The sequence below is a fragment of the Xenopus tropicalis genome, chromosome 9, assembly GCF_000004195.4.
Source record: "Xenopus tropicalis strain Nigerian chromosome 9, UCB_Xtro_10.0, whole genome shotgun sequence".
Lineage (NCBI taxonomy): Eukaryota > Metazoa > Chordata > Amphibia > Anura > Pipidae > Xenopus > Xenopus tropicalis.
Window position 1 is genome coordinate 61,054,246 of NC_030685.2, and position 18,311 is coordinate 61,072,556.

The following is an 18,311-nucleotide window of genomic DNA, read 5'->3' on the forward strand; positions in this document are numbered from 1 at the left end:
GGGCAGAGAAAGTGCCAGCCAATCAATGGAGCGTTAGAATAAACGCGCCGACGGCTGATTGGTTCGAGGTTAGCTAATGGGCGGATACAATATTGACTTTGCTCGGCTGAACGTTGTAAGGCAGGTTAGTGGGAGAAGTACAGGATTTTACCTAAAAGGCGATAAGTCTGTGGAAGAGCCTTCCTTTACGTGAGCAGGGGTAAGATTGTTAGTAATGTTTTGTGTAACGGCGAGTATAATATGCTAAGGATGCCCTGTACAATGTTACACACTGGATAAGTTAGGGTGCTTCGTCCATACAGTATTTATTAACATTGGAGACAAGCATCACCAGTGATGTTACCCATAGAAACCAAGCTTGAAATGTCACCTACAAGTTTCAAAATAAAAGCCAAGATTTGATGTGTGGTGTCTCTGCAGCAGTATTGTACTTGGATGTGGTAAAATCCACAATCATGTTAGATTACTCTCAGCCTGGGACCATCATAGTCCATTACTATGAGTAGGCATGACAACATAAATACAGACTTTATTGCAGGCTTCTCAGGGCAGGACAGGGGCAGACCAGAGCCATTTGAACAAAAAAATAGTTGCACAAATATCTTAGCATGGAAGATTCTTTCTTTCATCAGCACATTCCCCACATTCTTCCTCTCTTTCTCTTGCAATGTTCCGCACCGAAGCCTCCAGGAGCCCTGTAAGCTTTACAGTGCCCAATACTCACTCAGGCTGCCTCTCTGCAGCTCCCATAGGTTTGCCTCTACCCTACACCTAAACCTCTAATTCCCTAGCTTGCACACAGTCGCTGTGGGGCTCTACCCCAATTACTAACTCCTCCTTGGGACATGGACTGTCCTAGCTAGCTGCTCTATCCCTCTTACTTTAATGAGGGCTAATGACAATATCCTCCTCTCTATCCTGGCTGATGCACTCCCTTTTATAGGCTTGTGAAGGTGACTTTTCCTTAGTGGTTGCTACCTACTGGCCAAACACTTCAGTCTAACTATATACACTGAAATAAATCCAATTTCACCTCCTTACAAGGGGAAGTGGTACTACTGTCATAGTTAAATATGTTAAGTAGCTAGGGTGTAATGGAGTACCAATCTCTAGGTTAATACCTTAAAATACTCAAAACCATATGTATGATGGCAGTAATAACTTCATCATACCCAGCACCTTGAGAATAATGGCTGAGATAATGTTGGTCTTTTTTTAAGGCAACCATATCCCTTCGATTAAACAGCACTGGGTCATGTTATACAGAAGCAGGTCATATGTGCAACCAAAGATATATTTTGCTTCACAGACAAAATTTCAGAGCCCAATGAGTTACTTGTTTCCCCCTGATGAGACCACTCTAGAATAGATTATTGTTTCAGAAACAAAATGTCAGTAGTACAGTTGTACTCATTAAAGGAGACATTGTGTTAAAAAAAAAAAAAAAAAAAGTGCCAACGTGTTATAGTCATCTAACTATAGAAAGAAAGTGCTTTAAAAATAAAAAAATTTTTGGGCTGATTTAGTGTGAAAATTTCTCCACAAACCCTACTAGTCCCGCCCATCTGTTCTTATAAGTTATATCCTTACAAATGTTGCCTAGCACTGTCATCAGTTATATTCGGTACTCAGTGTTGTCATTTCTGACTCCCTGAAACTTTATTATAATAAAGTTCCCCCTGTTTAAAAATATAAGGATATTCAAACTCACCCTTGAGTTCTATGACCTGTATACTTTTATTTTATATTTTACAATAGGGTTTACTTCGTTCACTATATAATGCAGTGTAAACACTGAGCTAATACAAGAGGAATGCCAATTCTGGAACATTTGGGAAAGAGGGAACATATAACATATGTTTCTGTGGAACGTCTTAATGTTCCCTTCTTTTAGTCCAACACAGATACAACTTCACAAAACCATGTGTTACTGTCAGTAGCTGATTGACTGGGTTGTTTAAACACAGGTGGCAAAGTGGGTCTAAGGTGCCATGGGCCACAAGATGCAGATACAAATAAAACACACAATTATAAACATAGGTTTATTTTATACAAAATTCAGCTTTACATAAAAAGTACCAACCACCTTGCATTTTTCTTCTCTGTATGAGTGTCCAGGAATGTATTCATTCTGTGACTGTGCTTAATACAATTGCGCCCAATATATATATTTATAAAAACTACTTTTTACATTTTACAAGTGCTAAAAAAACTCAGTGCACATAAAAGTGAATGTTGCATAGGAAAATATATGCTGGTAAGTGATAATATGGAAGAGGACTTCATGTTTTACTTTCGAACATATTTGTTTCTGGAGAGCTCTGGAGAGGTACCTGAAAACGGAAAGAGTGTCAATCAGTATTCACAAAACAAAATGGAAAGTTCGTCATATCAGAAATAGTGGACACACATGCTAGAATCAAGGGCAAACATAGGAAGCACACCCTGGAGGATAGAGGCATTCCACAGCTGGCATGCTTGTAATTGGCCTTTGACTATTTAAACAGACCAGTGGGACTTTTTGCCCAACCCAATCAATATTTGAATAAGCCCTAATAAAGAGATCACTTGGGAAGGTGACAAGACTAAGTAAATTCAGAGGACATGAAAAACTTGGCTTTTTCATAGATGTCTGAGCTAAATTTAACCCCTTAAAAGCCATTCGTGAGTTTCCATGCAGGAAGAGGTATGGATAGGTCACTGCTTTTTGGTTGTCCATGTTGGCTTCTTACCATTCTGCAGTCCACCTAATCTTTGCTGAACCAGCTCTAGGTGCCGGATGTATTCAGATATTGAGCGCTCTGGATCATGACTTGTATTCTGAGGTTGTTCAGGAGTCAAAGCAGGGGAGTGGCTAATCCTGCAAAAAGTAATAAAAGTTGTAGGCTTGCTATGCTATTTGATCTTCCTCCTGTGATACTCTGCTCTGGTACTAACCGGTTATGAATCCAGTGGGTTGTCTTTGGAGACTGGACACTTGTAGAAATGGGGCTAGGCCGGAGGCTTGACAAAGGCACGTCTTTTGTGGGTGGGGAATTTAATAGGACACCACCAATATTTTGCTGATGTAAGATATCTGTCCTAGTGAGTGGCCCTGAAAATATAAACTAGTAATCAGTGACAAGCAGAAACCCTAAGCGACCTCAAATGTATGACCTTTCCATCACTGGACATAAAAATCATCAATTATATATACAGGAATATGGGATCTATTATCCACAAACCCATTTCTTTTATCACTGTAAAAGACAGAAATTGTTACTGTGTTGCTCAAATAACATGGACATTTTACCTAACATTCTCAGGATTAAGGTGGCCATGCATGCTAAAATTTACGATCTTTCCCATGACCATTGGCCGTAGGAAAGATTGTTCATTCATTCTACTAACCTTAGAGCTGAATAGTCAGATATGCAGGTAAAAACAAAGGAATTCTTTACCCCTATCTGATGATTCAGCATTAACGTTCTGATGTTCGGGCACCTTCAAAGGCGCTCAATCAATGAGGCGATTGATATCCAAGGCTTATACAAATATCGGTCGCTTCTTCTCACACCATACACACATCAAATATTGGTGCATGTATAGCCACTTCTGCATAATGTACATCTGCTTATTTCTAACATCCAGAAAAAATATTTTTTACATACATCAACATTGACTGACACTAACAGCAACACCCAAAACACAAATGTGTATCAAAATTAGTGCTGTCAGTTTACCTTTAGACCAAGCTTTGGCATTTTCCTGCTTCAAGCACTAGGCCAGTCAGTTACTGATTTCTGTTACACTAGAGGAGAATTAGTGGCCAACGTACCTTGCTTAAATGCAGCAGGAATCTGTACTACAGGATCTTCTACACCGGCCTTTTTATTTATTTTGTGCCACTTCCTTACGAGGAACTTTAACCTGAGACAAAAATATAACATTTATTAGATTTATCCTAAACGCACATTAAAACAAATTATCCATGTGTAGTTGTGTGTACCTGGATATTGCAATTACAGCTCTCACAGCAGATCGGAACTTGGTGAGGGCTGGCTTCTGAGTAATTGGAATCTGCAGGTCTGAAGGTGATGGGTAAACACCCATACGGGCAATCAGAGATAATGTAGCTTTTTCACAAGCCTGGAACCCACCCAAGAGGAGCAATAGATATTTCTTCTGATAAACTAGAGCTTTCCGGAAGCTTTCGGCTCTCAGGTACTTCCTGTGGAGCCGCTGCATCTGCAAAGAAATTGCAAATTAGTGCAAGGCAAGTATTAAAGCTCACACACTATCATTTACTAGATATTTGTTTAAAAAAAAAATGCAAACAATACTCTAAACTGTAATAACTTAGTAACACAAACCACAGCCTGTAGTTTTAGCTGGCAAAGCTAAAAACATGGATTGAGATACATAGAATGTGGATAACACTTGGCCAATATTCGAGGCAAAAAACAATTGCCACCTTTACGCTCTACGCGAAGTTTCTATACCCATAACTCTCTACCCTACTGAAAAATAGTTGGGCAACATCTGTTTCTGGGGCCCATGGTTTTGGTGTTAAATCCTCAAGCATCATTATTTTCTATGTGGGTGCAAAATTCCTATTTTTTTGTTGTGATTTCAAGCTTTTATTTATTTTTTTTTTACCCTATGTTCTTCAATTTGTGGGGTGACCTCCTAATATGTAAGGCTGAAGACATATAATCTTATCCGTATTAACATTCTGCTCACCTTGGAGATTGGCACATCAGGCACTGGATGGTTTTCTAAGGTCATCTTGGCCAGTTCCGATTCTGCTTCTTTAAGTGCAATCTGCAAGTGGCGCCTCTCTCTGTGCCATGCGGCCCTCTCTGCCTCCAGAACAGATTCAGAAGCACTGGTAGAGCGCACCTTATTCAAAACAATGATAGGAGAAGACTGTTACCAATCATAACCTGCACTACATCCAATATCAGTTTTTTTAATTCAGGGTTTGTTACATTCAGTAGAAGATGCAAATCTTAATTTAGCAGATGCAAAACAAAAACACGATTATCTGATTTAACAGGAAATAGCACTGAAAGAACACTGCCTGAAATTAAGGCTGATGGGCCACAAGGAGAGTAGTCGTCCGAAGTTAAGTCTCAGCTACCATGGGAGACTCTGATACCGTAATCTTGCCAAAATGCCTTCCCACCGCCAATAAAGCAATCACAGTGGCAAGGCAATCACAACTAATCCCTCTGTGAGTCATTGCTCCAAGATAGATTTATTGTATCAACAAATGGTACATAATTTAGACAAACAAAATAATACACTTATAATAAAGGCAAGGAAAAGTATTCTTAATGAATTTGGCAAAAACATTTAAAAGGGCAAGTACACACACACAAAAAAAATAAAAATAAAAAATCTTTATGCTGAAAGGTGGCCAGTACAAGGGAATAACTATGATGGTATATCTTTTTTTTTTTTTTTTTTTTTGAATCACTGCATACAGACAACCTATTCATTGCATTCTGCTACCAACAAGTTTCATGCTACATTTATACAGTCATTACCTCAATAAAGGCTGGCTCCTAACAAACATCACAAACTAGAGCCAAGTATACTTTAAACACAGGTGAATTCTAAAGCTTGCTACATATAGGCTAAAAAATGCATATATATTATTGAAAGACCTGCTAAACTGATCTCATTCCAGATTAGGGATTGGTTGATATGGAATAAATATCTCATGTTCCAAACCTCAGTTTAAGAATGGTCCACCCAATCTTCAACATATGGAAATGTAATAGTTTTTTTTTGTTATTACAAACAAGAATATAAGAGCTACTAATGCTTGGTACTAATTTTTTCTCTCACCTGTTTTTCAGATGGCTGCTGAAGCCTCTTAAGTTGTGCTAGCTGGCTTTTCAGTTCCATTTTATCCTTAGTAAGTGCAGTTACAGATTTCGTTAACTCCTCATTCTCACTCTGCAGAACATCCATTAAACTATGTGACACTTGCCCCAGAGGCTGCAAGGAAGGCAGCAAGGACACAGGTGAACAGGTTTGCAACATGAAAAAAAACATCATATTATTATATATACCGTATATACTCGAGTATAAGCAGAGTTTTTCACCACCAGTGTTCTAAGTGTGTGGTGGCAGGGCTAGGGCGCTTGTCCCAGTAGACCCCGCTCCCTGTTAAGGCGTGCGATAGCAGGGGAGGGGTTTGTGGCAACTTGTGCTGGCAGGCACCGCCGATCTAGTGCTGTGCTGTCCGGGCTGTGTGGCTGGAGGGCAGTAACAATAGCTACATTTCCGGTGTGAAAACAAAAACTGGAGAAGCAGTTCAGGCCAAATACATGTAAAGATTTCTACATTGATACTTAAAAGCAGTTTGCTTCTGCAACAAATGGAGGGTGCTGCTCTTCATTATTACCCAGGCATACTTGGGAAAGTAGCCGATCAGAGAAACAGGGTAAGTGAGGGTTGATTGAACTTGTGGGCAAGTGGTCAAAGTATTGAGAAAAGCATAGAGAAGAAAGGGGAAAGCTAGAATAAATGGCACACAAAAAAGGGGAATGGCTGGTGAAAAGAGGGAGGATAGAGGGGGTCATATTTGGGGAATGATAAGGTGGAGAAAAAAAAAATGTGGGTTTGAGAGAAAGTGCATATGCCTGACTTTTCTCTCTCCAACTCCATGCTGTTTATGTATTTAACCTAGCCCCATAGTAAAATAATTTCCCACCCTAGGCTTATACTCAAGTCAATAAGTTTCTTAGGTAAACCGGGCCCCTCTCGACCGCAGAGTCGCAGAGACCCCGCCGCGTTGCCCCTCGGCCACGCAAGTCTCTGCTCCGGACTCTGGACCGCGCCGGAGGTACCTCGGCTTATATTCGGATCGGTTTATACTCGATATATATATTTGCTACAGAGAACAGCGTCAGGAGGACAAAGCCAAGATGCAGGTTGCACATGTCAGGGGGTGGGGGTGCTTACATGCCTCCCCTCTTGGATTGAGTGCTGCCTAACACACCCTTTGCTCATTTACAGGGCTGTACACAGTTTGGGGTATTGTAAATGGCCCCTCTGGCATTGCCGACAGCCACATCAATACAATACCTTCGTCTTTTTTGGGTCAGTCGTGACAGAATGTTGAGATTAAGCTCGATTAATCCATGTAGGCTAAACAATAATTTTTTGAACTTTAAACAACTAGAACATGAAGCACAACCCTTGAAAGTACTTTATACAGCAGTAATCACTTACCTTTCCACAACCTCTCTTTAATTCAGTTTTCAGTTCAGATAATGTGTTCAGCATAGATATTACTGCCTCGTCATCTGGATGGCTTGACAACTTCCTTTAAAGCAAAGAAGGGATTGTTTGTAACACTTTACGGTATTATTGGAATAACACCATGCAGCTTGCATATAGTTCTTACCTTTCATTATTTTTGTTTACCCATTCTTTCACCTGCAGGACCATCTGGAACAGCTGCTGCCAAACTTTTTCTAGTCCCTTTGAGTATACTGTGCTAATATCAGAAAATATTTTTGCAGGGCTGAATGATTCTTTTTGGAACTGGAGTTTGCGGGAAGCAATAGCACGTTCTTGCTCCTCTAGTTCTGCCAGCATGTGCTGCAGTTCCTGGATACGATGCTGATCCCTTTCATGTTGTTGTTGTAAACTCTATAGAAAGATTGCAATGTTACTGTCTGAATAAAGACCAACTGCAACTTTACTCTCTCGCACTAGCTGACAATGTGATTTGGCCAATAATTGTACTACTGCTACAGGGAAACATGACAAACATAATCCTGGTATTGATCACAAAAAGTGCTACAGGTTTGATTCTAACCCTAACTACATACCAGTATCCTCTTTTCTCTTTCTTCTTCTAGAGCTCTCTTTGCCTCAGTCTGCTCCTCGCTTTTCCTATCCTTCTCCTTTTGTTTCATCCAACATCTCTCTTCTTCTTGGTAAATAAAAATTTGTGCTTGGTACTGATCCCGTTCTTTCTGCAGGTTGCTCTCACGGATACGAAGGTGTTCCAAGGTGTTGTCTAACTGCTGTTTCTGACTCTGCAAAGAATCCAGCATAGCCCGTAGCTTGATACTTGTCTCTCGTACATTCTGGGTTTCCTCCCGACTGGCTTGCACCTCTGCCTCCAGCTGTCTCTTTGCATGGATGGCTTGTTGTTGAGTCTTTTCCATCATAGCAGCTAAATCTTTTGCACGACTTCTTTCCTCTTCTAACTGGCTCTTTAGTGTGAGCACTGTGTTGTGTTCCTGAAGTTTCTCCTGGTCTTTCCGGGACAGCTCCATGGAGTGTTGTTGCCTAAGCTGGTCCAACATATTACGTTCTAGTGTTAAAGTACTAGACAGTTTCTGCGATTGCTGCCTTTCTTTAGCCAATTCCTGTTGTGTTTCGGACAGTTTGTTTTGCTCCAAAGCAAGAAGTGCCTCAAACCGTGACTGCTCAATCTGTAAATCTTTCTTTATGTTGCTGCAGCAGGTTTGCTCATGTTGCAAAGCTGCAGAGAGGTTGTTATTCTGCACTTGCAGTTCCTCTAGGGATTTAGACAATTCCTGTTAATAAAACACAAAAACAAAGTTGATTAAAAATAACTAATTGTGACAACCAAAGAATACAAAGCCTTAGGCATTTACTCAGCTCTGATGTATAAACCCATAGGAGGAAAGTAAAATGAGCTCAACTCAGTAATGATTTCAATGCTTTTGCTTTCCTTCAAGCCAACAGGACATATATTTTATATTTTGTATGATAACACTGTCTCCAATATTTATGTTTGTTGCAGGTAAACATGCTTGAAACTTGTTTTACACCCCCTTTTTTGTCTGTCTCCTCTTCCTGATTGTAAGTGCTTCAGGGTAGGGGCCTCATCAACGCTGCATATTAAACACTAAAGCATGGATTTATTTATTACATTACATCTAATTTTATAATAACTATACCCCTGTTTGTGCTGATGCCCTGTAACGCACTGTGTACATCTGTGGTGCGATATAAATAAATACATGTAATAACTTTTTCATAAAGTAAACTGTCAGATATGGGAGATACATAATTCTAATAATCTATAAGAGTACAACAAGGTGGATTGAAACTTGAGGTCTTTACAGTGTTTTGAGCTCTAACTCCCTGTGCTTCACAGCAACCAAGAGGTTAAAGAAACTTTGGGCAAAATAGTAGAAAAACAGAAGCTACCAAGACCATTTTAAAAGTTCTACCTGAAGAGTTTTTTCATAGTGTTCCTGACTCTGCTGTTGAAGAATTTTCTCTTCCTCCAAGCGCTTACTTTCCAGTTCTTGGTGAGTATGTAATTTTTCTATGTAAACAGACAAAGCTTGTGCTTTGCTCTCCAGCTGCTCTCTGTAAATGACCAAAATGTATACGTCATACAACAGGTGAGCAGATAATATTTAATTTCTATTAAATGGAGATCATGGTGTGATGATAGCACCGGCACATACCAAAAATCTCAAAGTACATAGGCAATTCTGTATAAACAAAAACAGTTTAGTCTGAGCTTAGTACACACAAATAATAAGTTCTGCTTACATGGCCTACGACAGGGCAGCCCACACTTTAGTGAAATGGGGGTCTCCTTTAAGTAAAATTATTTCAAATTCATTGAATTACATTGCTAGAAATCAGATATTGTTTTGATTAAATTACCATACAAGAGTCATTGTCATCAAAAAATATGATGAACGGTACCCAGAAAGTCACTTTGATCTACTGGTGAATTGAAATTTACCTTTTGGGCACCCCTAGCCTACAAGATGAGAAAGAACGTTGGTCCCAGCCCAAACCATATGTTCATAAGAAAGAGGGCATGTAAAGGAATTTTAAAACAAAACCAAGGTTGTTTATGGACAATCTGATTTGCACCTTAGTGTGGATATGTCCATCTGGAGCTCCTTCTGTGTTTTTACAAGTTTCTCCTGTTCAAGTTGCCATTCTTCCTGCTGTGTACGAAGCTGATTGACTGAGCCCTGCTCCACAAGTAGAAGTTTGTGTTGTTCACTTGCTCTTTCCTTCTCTCGGGACAAAGAGGCATTCAAATCAGCCACAATGGAAGCTTCCTGCTGTAATTTGTACTCCAACAACTCCACTACAGGAAAAAGAAAAAACAGTTAATATGCAGTAAAAGTCCTAGAGAATTTGATTGTGACTTATGTGAAATCTTTGTGGCTTATGGTACACATTAGGGTTTACTTACAAAATGCCAAATCTTCGATTGTATTTTAATGTCTCACAAAAGAATTACAATGCATGCTAAACACAGTACAAAGACTGTTGTCAGTAAAGTAATACTGTCATAGGAAAACATGTGTTTTTCAAAACGCATCAGTTAATCAGCAGGAAACCCACATTGAAATCAGTTTTTAATTTTTTCTAATTTTGAAATTTCACATGAGGCTAGCTATATTCTTCATTTCCCAGGGTGAAGAATATGAAAGCGGAGATGGCTGCCTACACACCAATATTACAACTAAACAAAAAAAATAAAAATACATTTGTTGGTTCAAGAATAAAATTTTAAATGGTAGAGTGAATTATTTGCTATGTAAAAAGTTCAATTTAGAAATAAAAATCATGACCGAATCTCTCTAGGAAAAGGCAGGAAAAGGAAGGGTCAGTGCAAGGGTTATGAAAGGATCAGAAAAGACAGCTTGGCAGAAAAAAACCCACCATGGCCATATCTACTGAATAATAGAAGTCAAAATTTTGCTAAAAGAAACTTCTCATTGAGAACAGTATTAATACCTTGCCTCCGCAGCTGGTGATCCCTTATACTTCCTTTCTCCTCTGTATTAGTTAGAGCCTCCTGTAGCTGCTGCAGCTTCTCTTGATTCTGCAGATGAGCCATCCGTAGTTGTGACCTTAAGTCCTGAATTTCAGAGAGAAGGCTACTGCGGTCAGAAGCCAATAGATGTGCCATTACAAGATGTTTTTGCTCTTCCTTTAAAAGAAGAGATTGTGGAGAAGGTAAACATTATGCTCTACTACAAAGCACAAAAGGAAAAAGTAAGGCATAACACATCCAAGACTTAACAGAAAAAATAACTACAACTCCATGTACCTGTTCTTTCAATAAATGCTCCAGTCTTTCAGACATTGATCCTGCGTCCATAGAGCCATGATTGCCGAGACATGACTGTAGCTCCAGGCGTAGGTATTCACGTTCACTTTCCAATAAGCTCTGCACATTTTGCAACAGTTCTTTCCTCCAGTCTAAAGCAACATCTGAAGAATCCTGTGTAAAAGCCAAGAGACTACACTGTACTATATATTATGCTTGGTAAAATAAGCCTGGCATGACGCAGTTACATTTTTTTTTATGCAGAATCAGATGGAGTGGGCCCCCGGAATGTTTTAAACTAAACATCTAAGGTGCCTTTGATAAGCAAGCAAATACACTGCAAAAGAAAAAAAAAAAAAAAAAAAAAGTGTGTCCTTTGTCTATTTAAAATGTGGTCCCCTTTTTGAGAGGAGCTCAGTCAGTATGTAGGAAAGCCCTACATATATACCTAAATCCACAGATTGAAACCACGACTAGTTCCCTATACTCCTAAGACTCAGTGTAATGCTACTCCCCCTTCACCATGTTCCATTGTGAAGTGATGACTTTTGGGCCCCTGCTTTCTATAGTGGATGGTGCAGAGATTATCTGAAAAGTAGAGGGACTTAAAGTGTTCCCTGCAGCACAGACAGACTTTAATGGTTTCCTTTTAGGCCACAGTCACTCATAGTGTAACTTCTGCTTCTCTCCGCCTGTGTTTTGTAGGCGGGAGGACAGAAGTGGATGTGTTTTTATCCGCAGCTCCTTGTGACTACACTGATAGGCACAGTGTCGGCCTGAGTCTAGCTATACAGAATGGAGATAAGTCCGAAAATGCATGCCTTCATCATTTTTTTTGGGGGCCTCCGCTCGGTGTTAAAGTGGACCTAAGGAATAATTACAAATTGTTTTCTATTGTGTTTATCAAGCAAAATAAACTTCAATTACACTATATACATTTTTTTAAAGTTATTTCCTTCAGCACTGGAATTCACCATTGCAGAAAACAGACAGGCTCCATTTTGTGGCAAAATCTTGTTTCTGTGCCATATGACCTGATACCCATATCCATGCACTGGTTACACAATTAGATGGTGAGGAGGGAGGGGGAATGTGAGGAGGGCAGTGACATCTAAGAAGTTCTGAGCTGAAAGTGAAAGTAACTGTCTGCCCCACCCCTATGCCTAAGGCATAGAGGCGGGTCAGGCAATATACAGTATGATTGGCAGCTGGGACTTTTAAATGCTTATATAATGGGTATAGATGTGTTAATAAAAAAATAACTTTGGGTTACAGGTTTAATTTGAAAAGGGCTTTTACTATACAGCTTTTTATGTCTGGGTGACAGGTCCACTTTAAGAAATCAGGTTTGTCTATGTAGGAAAAAAAATCCCAACTGAATGAGCTGATCAAAGAAGATTTTTGCTGTGTCTACTTCTCAGTTGCTATAGGAAGGTCTTACCTTCTCCTGCTTCAATGCAGCCTCTGTCAAGGCTTTGCTAAGTTTTTCCATGGCATCTTGAAGAGTCTGTTTGTCTTGCAGCCAGGTATCTGCCACAGTAGGATCACTAGGTATTTGGTCTACAGGACGCTGTGACAGAGCTAGGATTTTACAGCTTTCCTCGTGTATCATTTGCAGCATGCTCTGTATTATTTAAAATAGCAACACCAGCAGTTAATTATAAAGTTTGCTGAATAATCAGCAAACTGCATAAAACCAACTTAAACATTATTTTGTAATTATACTTTTTACATCCATCTTTACTTGCCCAAGTTCAAAACATAATGCATGGCTTTAAAATGTAAACCCCCCACAAAAAATGTATCAGTGAATGACCTCTTAAAATACCTGCCCACACCTGGGAAGCACTGTGTCTGCCTGAGTGCAGATACCTCACGTTTTTTTTTCCCAGACATCCTCTGTGTGCTTGCAGGTGCAAGTAAGGTAGGAAGCTGATGCCAACGGTGGGGCTGATTCTTAGCCTGTGTTTTTCCGCAGGCCAAGAATCAGCCCCATGTGACATTAGCCTTCAAATGGAGTGTTTGCTTTAGAAAGACTACTAAAGTTAATATGAACAAGCTGCTGTGTAGCCATGAGGGCAGCCATTGAAAGTTAAAAAATAAGAAAAGGCACATGTTACACAGCAGATAACATAAGCTCTCTAGTATACAGTGGTATTTTACAAAGCTTATCTGTTTTTTACCATGTATCTTGTGCTTAAATGGCTGCCCCCATGGCTACACAGCAGCTTGTTTAAATAAACTAAAGTAGTGTTCTGAAGCAAACACACCAGTGCAGGGCAACAGTACATTATTTTAATCACTTTCATTTTTTGATGTTACTGTTCCTTTAAACCTGGGTAAATATTTTGCTTTTAAAGGACTGAATCAGATCAGTATGTGGAAAGAGAATGAAATAGAAGACACCCATCTGCTGCGTTTAGTGCCTAGGCAAGTCGAAGCCCTCTCAAGTGAGAACTATAAAACCTTATGCAACTTCTAAACATTTCACCCATGTTCTTCTTGGGGAGTTATACACCCCGACATAAGCTCTATCAATTCAGCCTACAAAATAAAGTTTGTCTAGATGGGGCAAGAATACGGTCTGTAACCTTTTAAGCAATATACTTTTTCATGAATTTAGCAGAGGATTTACTCTGTGGTTAGTTGTCACTGCATGCTCCACCTAGTGGTAAAGTCTATGAAGTAACTGATGGGGTTAAAATTATATACATAAATACATAGACTTCTAGCAAGCAAATTTGCCCCTAAACAGTTATGTTTTCCCTTTATCATCTTTTAAGAATTGCACTTCTGAACGGCTGTTAAGTTATTTTGTAATTATTCTCTTATCAGCATGTAAAACTAACCCTACCTGTAGATTTTTCGACGTTCCTCTTTTTGTCAAATAGTCCATCTTGAGCCCAGCGAGACTGCCCTGCCTCATCTCAGGCTTTAGACTGGTTTCATAGCCTTCATTGTAAACTGATCAAAAGACACACATATTATTGTTATTATGGAATAAGGGCCCTTCACCAAAAAACTTTTTTTTTTTTTTTGCATAATATAATAAAAGAATGGTATTCTGAGCAACATTCTAATATACATTCATTCCAAATGGTCTGTGGTTTTACAGTTATTTGTAAATGTAATTGCTATTGAAAGCAGTATAGGTCTGGCTGTTTTAGGTTATCTGAAATGAAGGTCCTTATTCCTGAAGCAATGAAGCTGAAGCCAACTGATTAACAGACCTGAAAGAGAGCAGACGACTTCGACTTTGTTTCAGTAGTCAGAACCAGATAAACAAGTGCAGCTTTCAGTTGTAACTATGTTTACAAAGAATTTTAAAACCGATTTTACTTAAAACAAAAGGTCACTTTAGACGTCAGAGATTTTGAGATTCATGCAAACAAATCTGCAAGAGACATTAGGTAACTCAAATACCTGAGATACATCCTTAACATTTTAAGGATTTTATCCAGTATTCTAAAGCGAATATTTCCCCAAAAATGTAAATATGTGCCTATGTACATGTTTGCTGCACTAAAATGAAGATGAACTGCTTTCTTCCGATAAATACCAAAGGTTAATATTTCCAGTGTTCATGCAAATTGTCCAATAATGTGGAGTTAGGTCCATACAACTATTAGAAAAATGGAATGTTGTAAGGCTGTATCAACAATTTGCTTGGTTCAAGACTGCGACTAAGAGACCTTAGAGAAACACTGTATCATCAGGTAATTGCTTTGACCAGTAACTTGGGAAGACAACACACACAAATGGAAGAATTGGGGTCATAGAAACTCCATAGTAACTGTGCAAGTGGTTGCAATCAGGACAGTCACAACAAAGGGTGAAGGGATTGGGCTTTTTACTGGTAATCTAAATTATCTACCTCCCAAGGTAGAAACATGGAGTAGCTTCAATTCTTTAGCTCAAGAAATAAACAGTAAGCAAATGGTATTTTTGGTATTTTTCATTAAATATCTATAGTGCCCCTTCAATATCTGAGTCACAGTACTGAATACTAGAGGAGCTTGGTTTTTCATAAAACCAATCTTTTCTATTCAATACGATCTAATTTGCATGCAGATTACACTAACTGAACTGCACACAAAAAAATAAATATTAAAACAAAGGCAAACTTAGACAGTACCTTGGTCCTCAGTCTCAGACTCCACCATGGTATGTTCTGTGTCTCCAACCTAATGCAAGAAAAAAGGATCACACAGGATATGTTAATCTGTTTTAGGATATATGGGTCAAATTAAACACAAACAGCCTTGATTGTTTGCCTTAATGGAGACATAAAAGGTAAAAACTAAGGCAGCTTTATCAGAAAAGTCTTCGTAAATATTGTAAAGTATTCATAAGAATTCACTCCCCCTCCCATAAAGGATCTGAGCTACTAATGGCTAGAGCTACAGCTGGAAGCTACTGAGCCCAAGCTAAAATGGGAGATGCTATCTTAAACAAATGGTGGGAGCTCAGGTATGGTAAAGCGTTCTGTAGAATAAGTGTCCTAGGTGGCTAATCTATTGGCATTAAAAATGCAAAAATGCCTTTCCTTCTCATTAAAAAAAAGATCAGGATCTTTTTAACCGCTGAATGCAAAATGCTCTGCAAATTCTGCATTTTTTTTTTTTATCAACAACCCCTCTCAGTCTATAGGCCAGCAGGTTGAATGAGAGGAATTTAGCAACCCATGTGTTGATACACAAGACAGCCATACACAAATGCATCTGCATGTTTATTCAGGTCAACAAACAAACCGATCTTTGCCAATTTGGCTAAATATATGGAGGACTGTATCAGACTGTTGACCTGGGTGGGGGGGGGGGGGCTAACAAGAGCCTATGCAGACTTGTAAAGAAGATATGCATCAATGTACAACTTGTTGGATTTTTAAACTTACCCAGCAGCGATCTAGCCAGTTTTCTACCAGATAATGCTTGGGTAGTGAGAAGCAACCCATACATGGGCCAATAAGCAACTTAGTCCAAAAGTGGAGAGTCAGCAGGTACTATTAGCCTGTGCACGGCCATCTTTTTGACTATTTCTTTGCTTGCTCTCCAATAGAATGTCTTAAAGGATTCAAAATGTAACCTAGCGTAGCCACACTACTGTTACAAACCACTTACACAGATCACCCCTGCACAGTAATAAGTGAGGCAGCCTTACTCTCAAACTGCCAGTATGGTTCGTATCTCTATCTACAGCATACTTACAGCAAAAGGAATAATCAAAACTATTAAATAACATATGAACAGCTTTTGTTGTGTACCAATAGCTTTACTAGCCTGGATAAAAGTGATCTCTGATTATGATAGAGGAAATTCAGCTGGTTATGGCCTGGTCTTCTCCTTGGCATCAAAAGGAAGAAACAACAATGGCTGGATGCTAAAAACACATCCATCATACTAAAACTTCCAAGAAGCATTTTCTTACATAGTTGCCATGTTCTAGTCTCTTCCCTAGTGAAATCTAAAGTCAACTGGGCCACCTCTTAAGCATCTTACACCAAATAAATGTACCACACTAGTACACATTTTAAGAGTATTTTGCTTATACATGTACACTGATTACAAGTTAATGCATATGGAATACTACCATATGAAGCCTCTATTAAAGTGGACCTGTCACCCAGAAATAAAAAGCTGTATAATAAAAGTACTTTTCAAGTTAAACAAGAAACCCAAATTCATTTCTATATTAACACATCCAAACCCATTATAAAAGGCATTTCAAAATCCCAGCTGCCAATAATATATTGCTTGCCCCTTAGGCATAAAGGCGGGGCAGACAAGTACTTTAACTTTCAATTCAGCTCTCACTTTCCCCCTCATTCGTAACCATCTGACTGTGTATCCAGTGCATGGGCCTGGGCATCTGGTCCCCCATTCTGGCACATACACAAGATGTTGGGGTGATGAAGAGCTTGTCTTAATAACAGTAACCACAAAATGGCACCTGCCTGTTTGATGTTATTGTGTATTTCCCAGACTGAAGGAAACAAGATTTATATTACTTATATATAGTGTCAGTGAAGGTTATTTTGCTTAACAAACACAATAGAAAAGAATTTTAAATTATTACTTAGGGTGACAGGTCCCCTTTAAACAGTCATTGTTACTTATGGGATTTGTGGGGTTTAAAGCAATTTACAGATGTCAGTGTATACAGAGACATATGTTGTTGTTTATTGGAATATTGAGCTGCCACTTAAAGGCTCTGGGACACGGGGAGACAAGTCGCCCGCGACAAATCTCCCTTGTCGCGGGCGTCTAATCTCCCCAAAATGCCATCCCACTGGCGAGAATGTAAATCGCCGATGGGATGACATACGCGGCACCGCAATTTCCCAGAAATCGCAGAAGTTTCCTCTCAAGGCAAATCGCGGCGCCACGTATGCCATCCCACCAGCTAGTACACATCCCACCAGCGAAAAATGAGGGATTCTGTTTTCGATTCACCATGACAATGCTGCAGAAATGAAATTGATTACCATCAAGATTAGCTGCATGATGGCAAATGTATAAGGAAACATGTAGGTTTAGGAAAAAAACAGCTGTTAAATTCGGAGAGAAAGTGAGAATGTCTTGCAGAACCACCAAATACAGAAACTTTATAGAAAAAAGTTGATATGCACCAAAGATGATTCTTAAAATATGGATATTGTAAAACTGCAGTGGACGTAAGTCTGAATACAGATGATCTTTTCAGATACATGGGAGGTAGCAGAGCATAGCACAGTGTGCTCTAAGATGCTAATTGGAAGGTTAGCATTTAAACTGGATTAGGACTAATAACAGACAAAAGGCAGACATAAGCAAAACAATGATTAAGAACTGTATCCTTTTGAGATAAAACTTGCCCAATATAATGTAAAATTAGCCATAGCATTTGCTGCCACTATGGTAAAGCTGGAACAGAAATAGAAATTTAACACAAAGGGTAAATGGATCCAGACCCGTAAAAAAATTCTCAGCACAGGTGTACTGGTACATGACTGAGAAGCACCATAAATTATAGCAGAGAACGGTATATACACTGCTCAAAAAAACAAAATTAGAAAATGCAATGTAATAAAATCAGGTAAATAAATACATGGTAAAGTTTGTAGGAAACCCTCAGTAAGGGGTAGTAAATGCAATTTTAAATATTTTGAATGCAAAAATGACTATCAATAATTGAGATAGTTGTGTAAAAGTAAAATTTAAAAAATCATCTATTAGGACAAGAGTAAGGCAGCCTAACGTGT

At 39.0% G+C, this 18,311-nt stretch overlaps 1 protein-coding gene across 5 annotated transcripts in view; it reads right to left on the minus strand.

Annotated features, from left to right (window-relative positions):
- Positions 1 to 2,028: 2,028 nt before the first annotated feature.
- Positions 2,029 to 18,311, minus strand: part of pcnt (pericentrin) — a 61,468-nt gene continuing 45,185 nt past the window's right edge. For all 5 annotated transcript variants that reach the window (XM_002932007.5, XM_004917890.4, XM_004917889.4 and 2 more), the window contains 17 exons: positions 15,207 to 15,255; positions 13,926 to 14,035; positions 12,513 to 12,695; positions 11,072 to 11,245; positions 10,756 to 10,951; positions 9,877 to 10,099; positions 9,213 to 9,354; positions 7,833 to 8,549; positions 7,403 to 7,650; positions 7,228 to 7,321; positions 5,836 to 5,988; positions 4,723 to 4,881; positions 3,989 to 4,227; positions 3,818 to 3,909; positions 2,938 to 3,094; positions 2,733 to 2,860; positions 2,029 to 2,333 (listed from right to left, as the gene is read on the minus strand). In XM_002932007.5, coding sequence (XP_002932053.3) covers positions 2,290 to 2,333; positions 2,733 to 2,860; positions 2,938 to 3,094; positions 3,818 to 3,909; positions 3,989 to 4,227; positions 4,723 to 4,881; positions 5,836 to 5,988; positions 7,228 to 7,321; positions 7,403 to 7,650; positions 7,833 to 8,549; positions 9,213 to 9,354; positions 9,877 to 10,099; positions 10,756 to 10,951; positions 11,072 to 11,245; positions 12,513 to 12,695; positions 13,926 to 14,035; positions 15,207 to 15,255 — 3,108 coding nt within the window. In that variant the 3' untranslated portion in view covers positions 2,029 to 2,289. The remainder of the gene's footprint in view (positions 2,334 to 2,732; positions 2,861 to 2,937; positions 3,095 to 3,817; positions 3,910 to 3,988; positions 4,228 to 4,722; positions 4,882 to 5,835; positions 5,989 to 7,227; positions 7,322 to 7,402; positions 7,651 to 7,832; positions 8,550 to 9,212; positions 9,355 to 9,876; positions 10,100 to 10,755; positions 10,952 to 11,071; positions 11,246 to 12,512; positions 12,696 to 13,925; positions 14,036 to 15,206; positions 15,256 to 18,311) is intronic.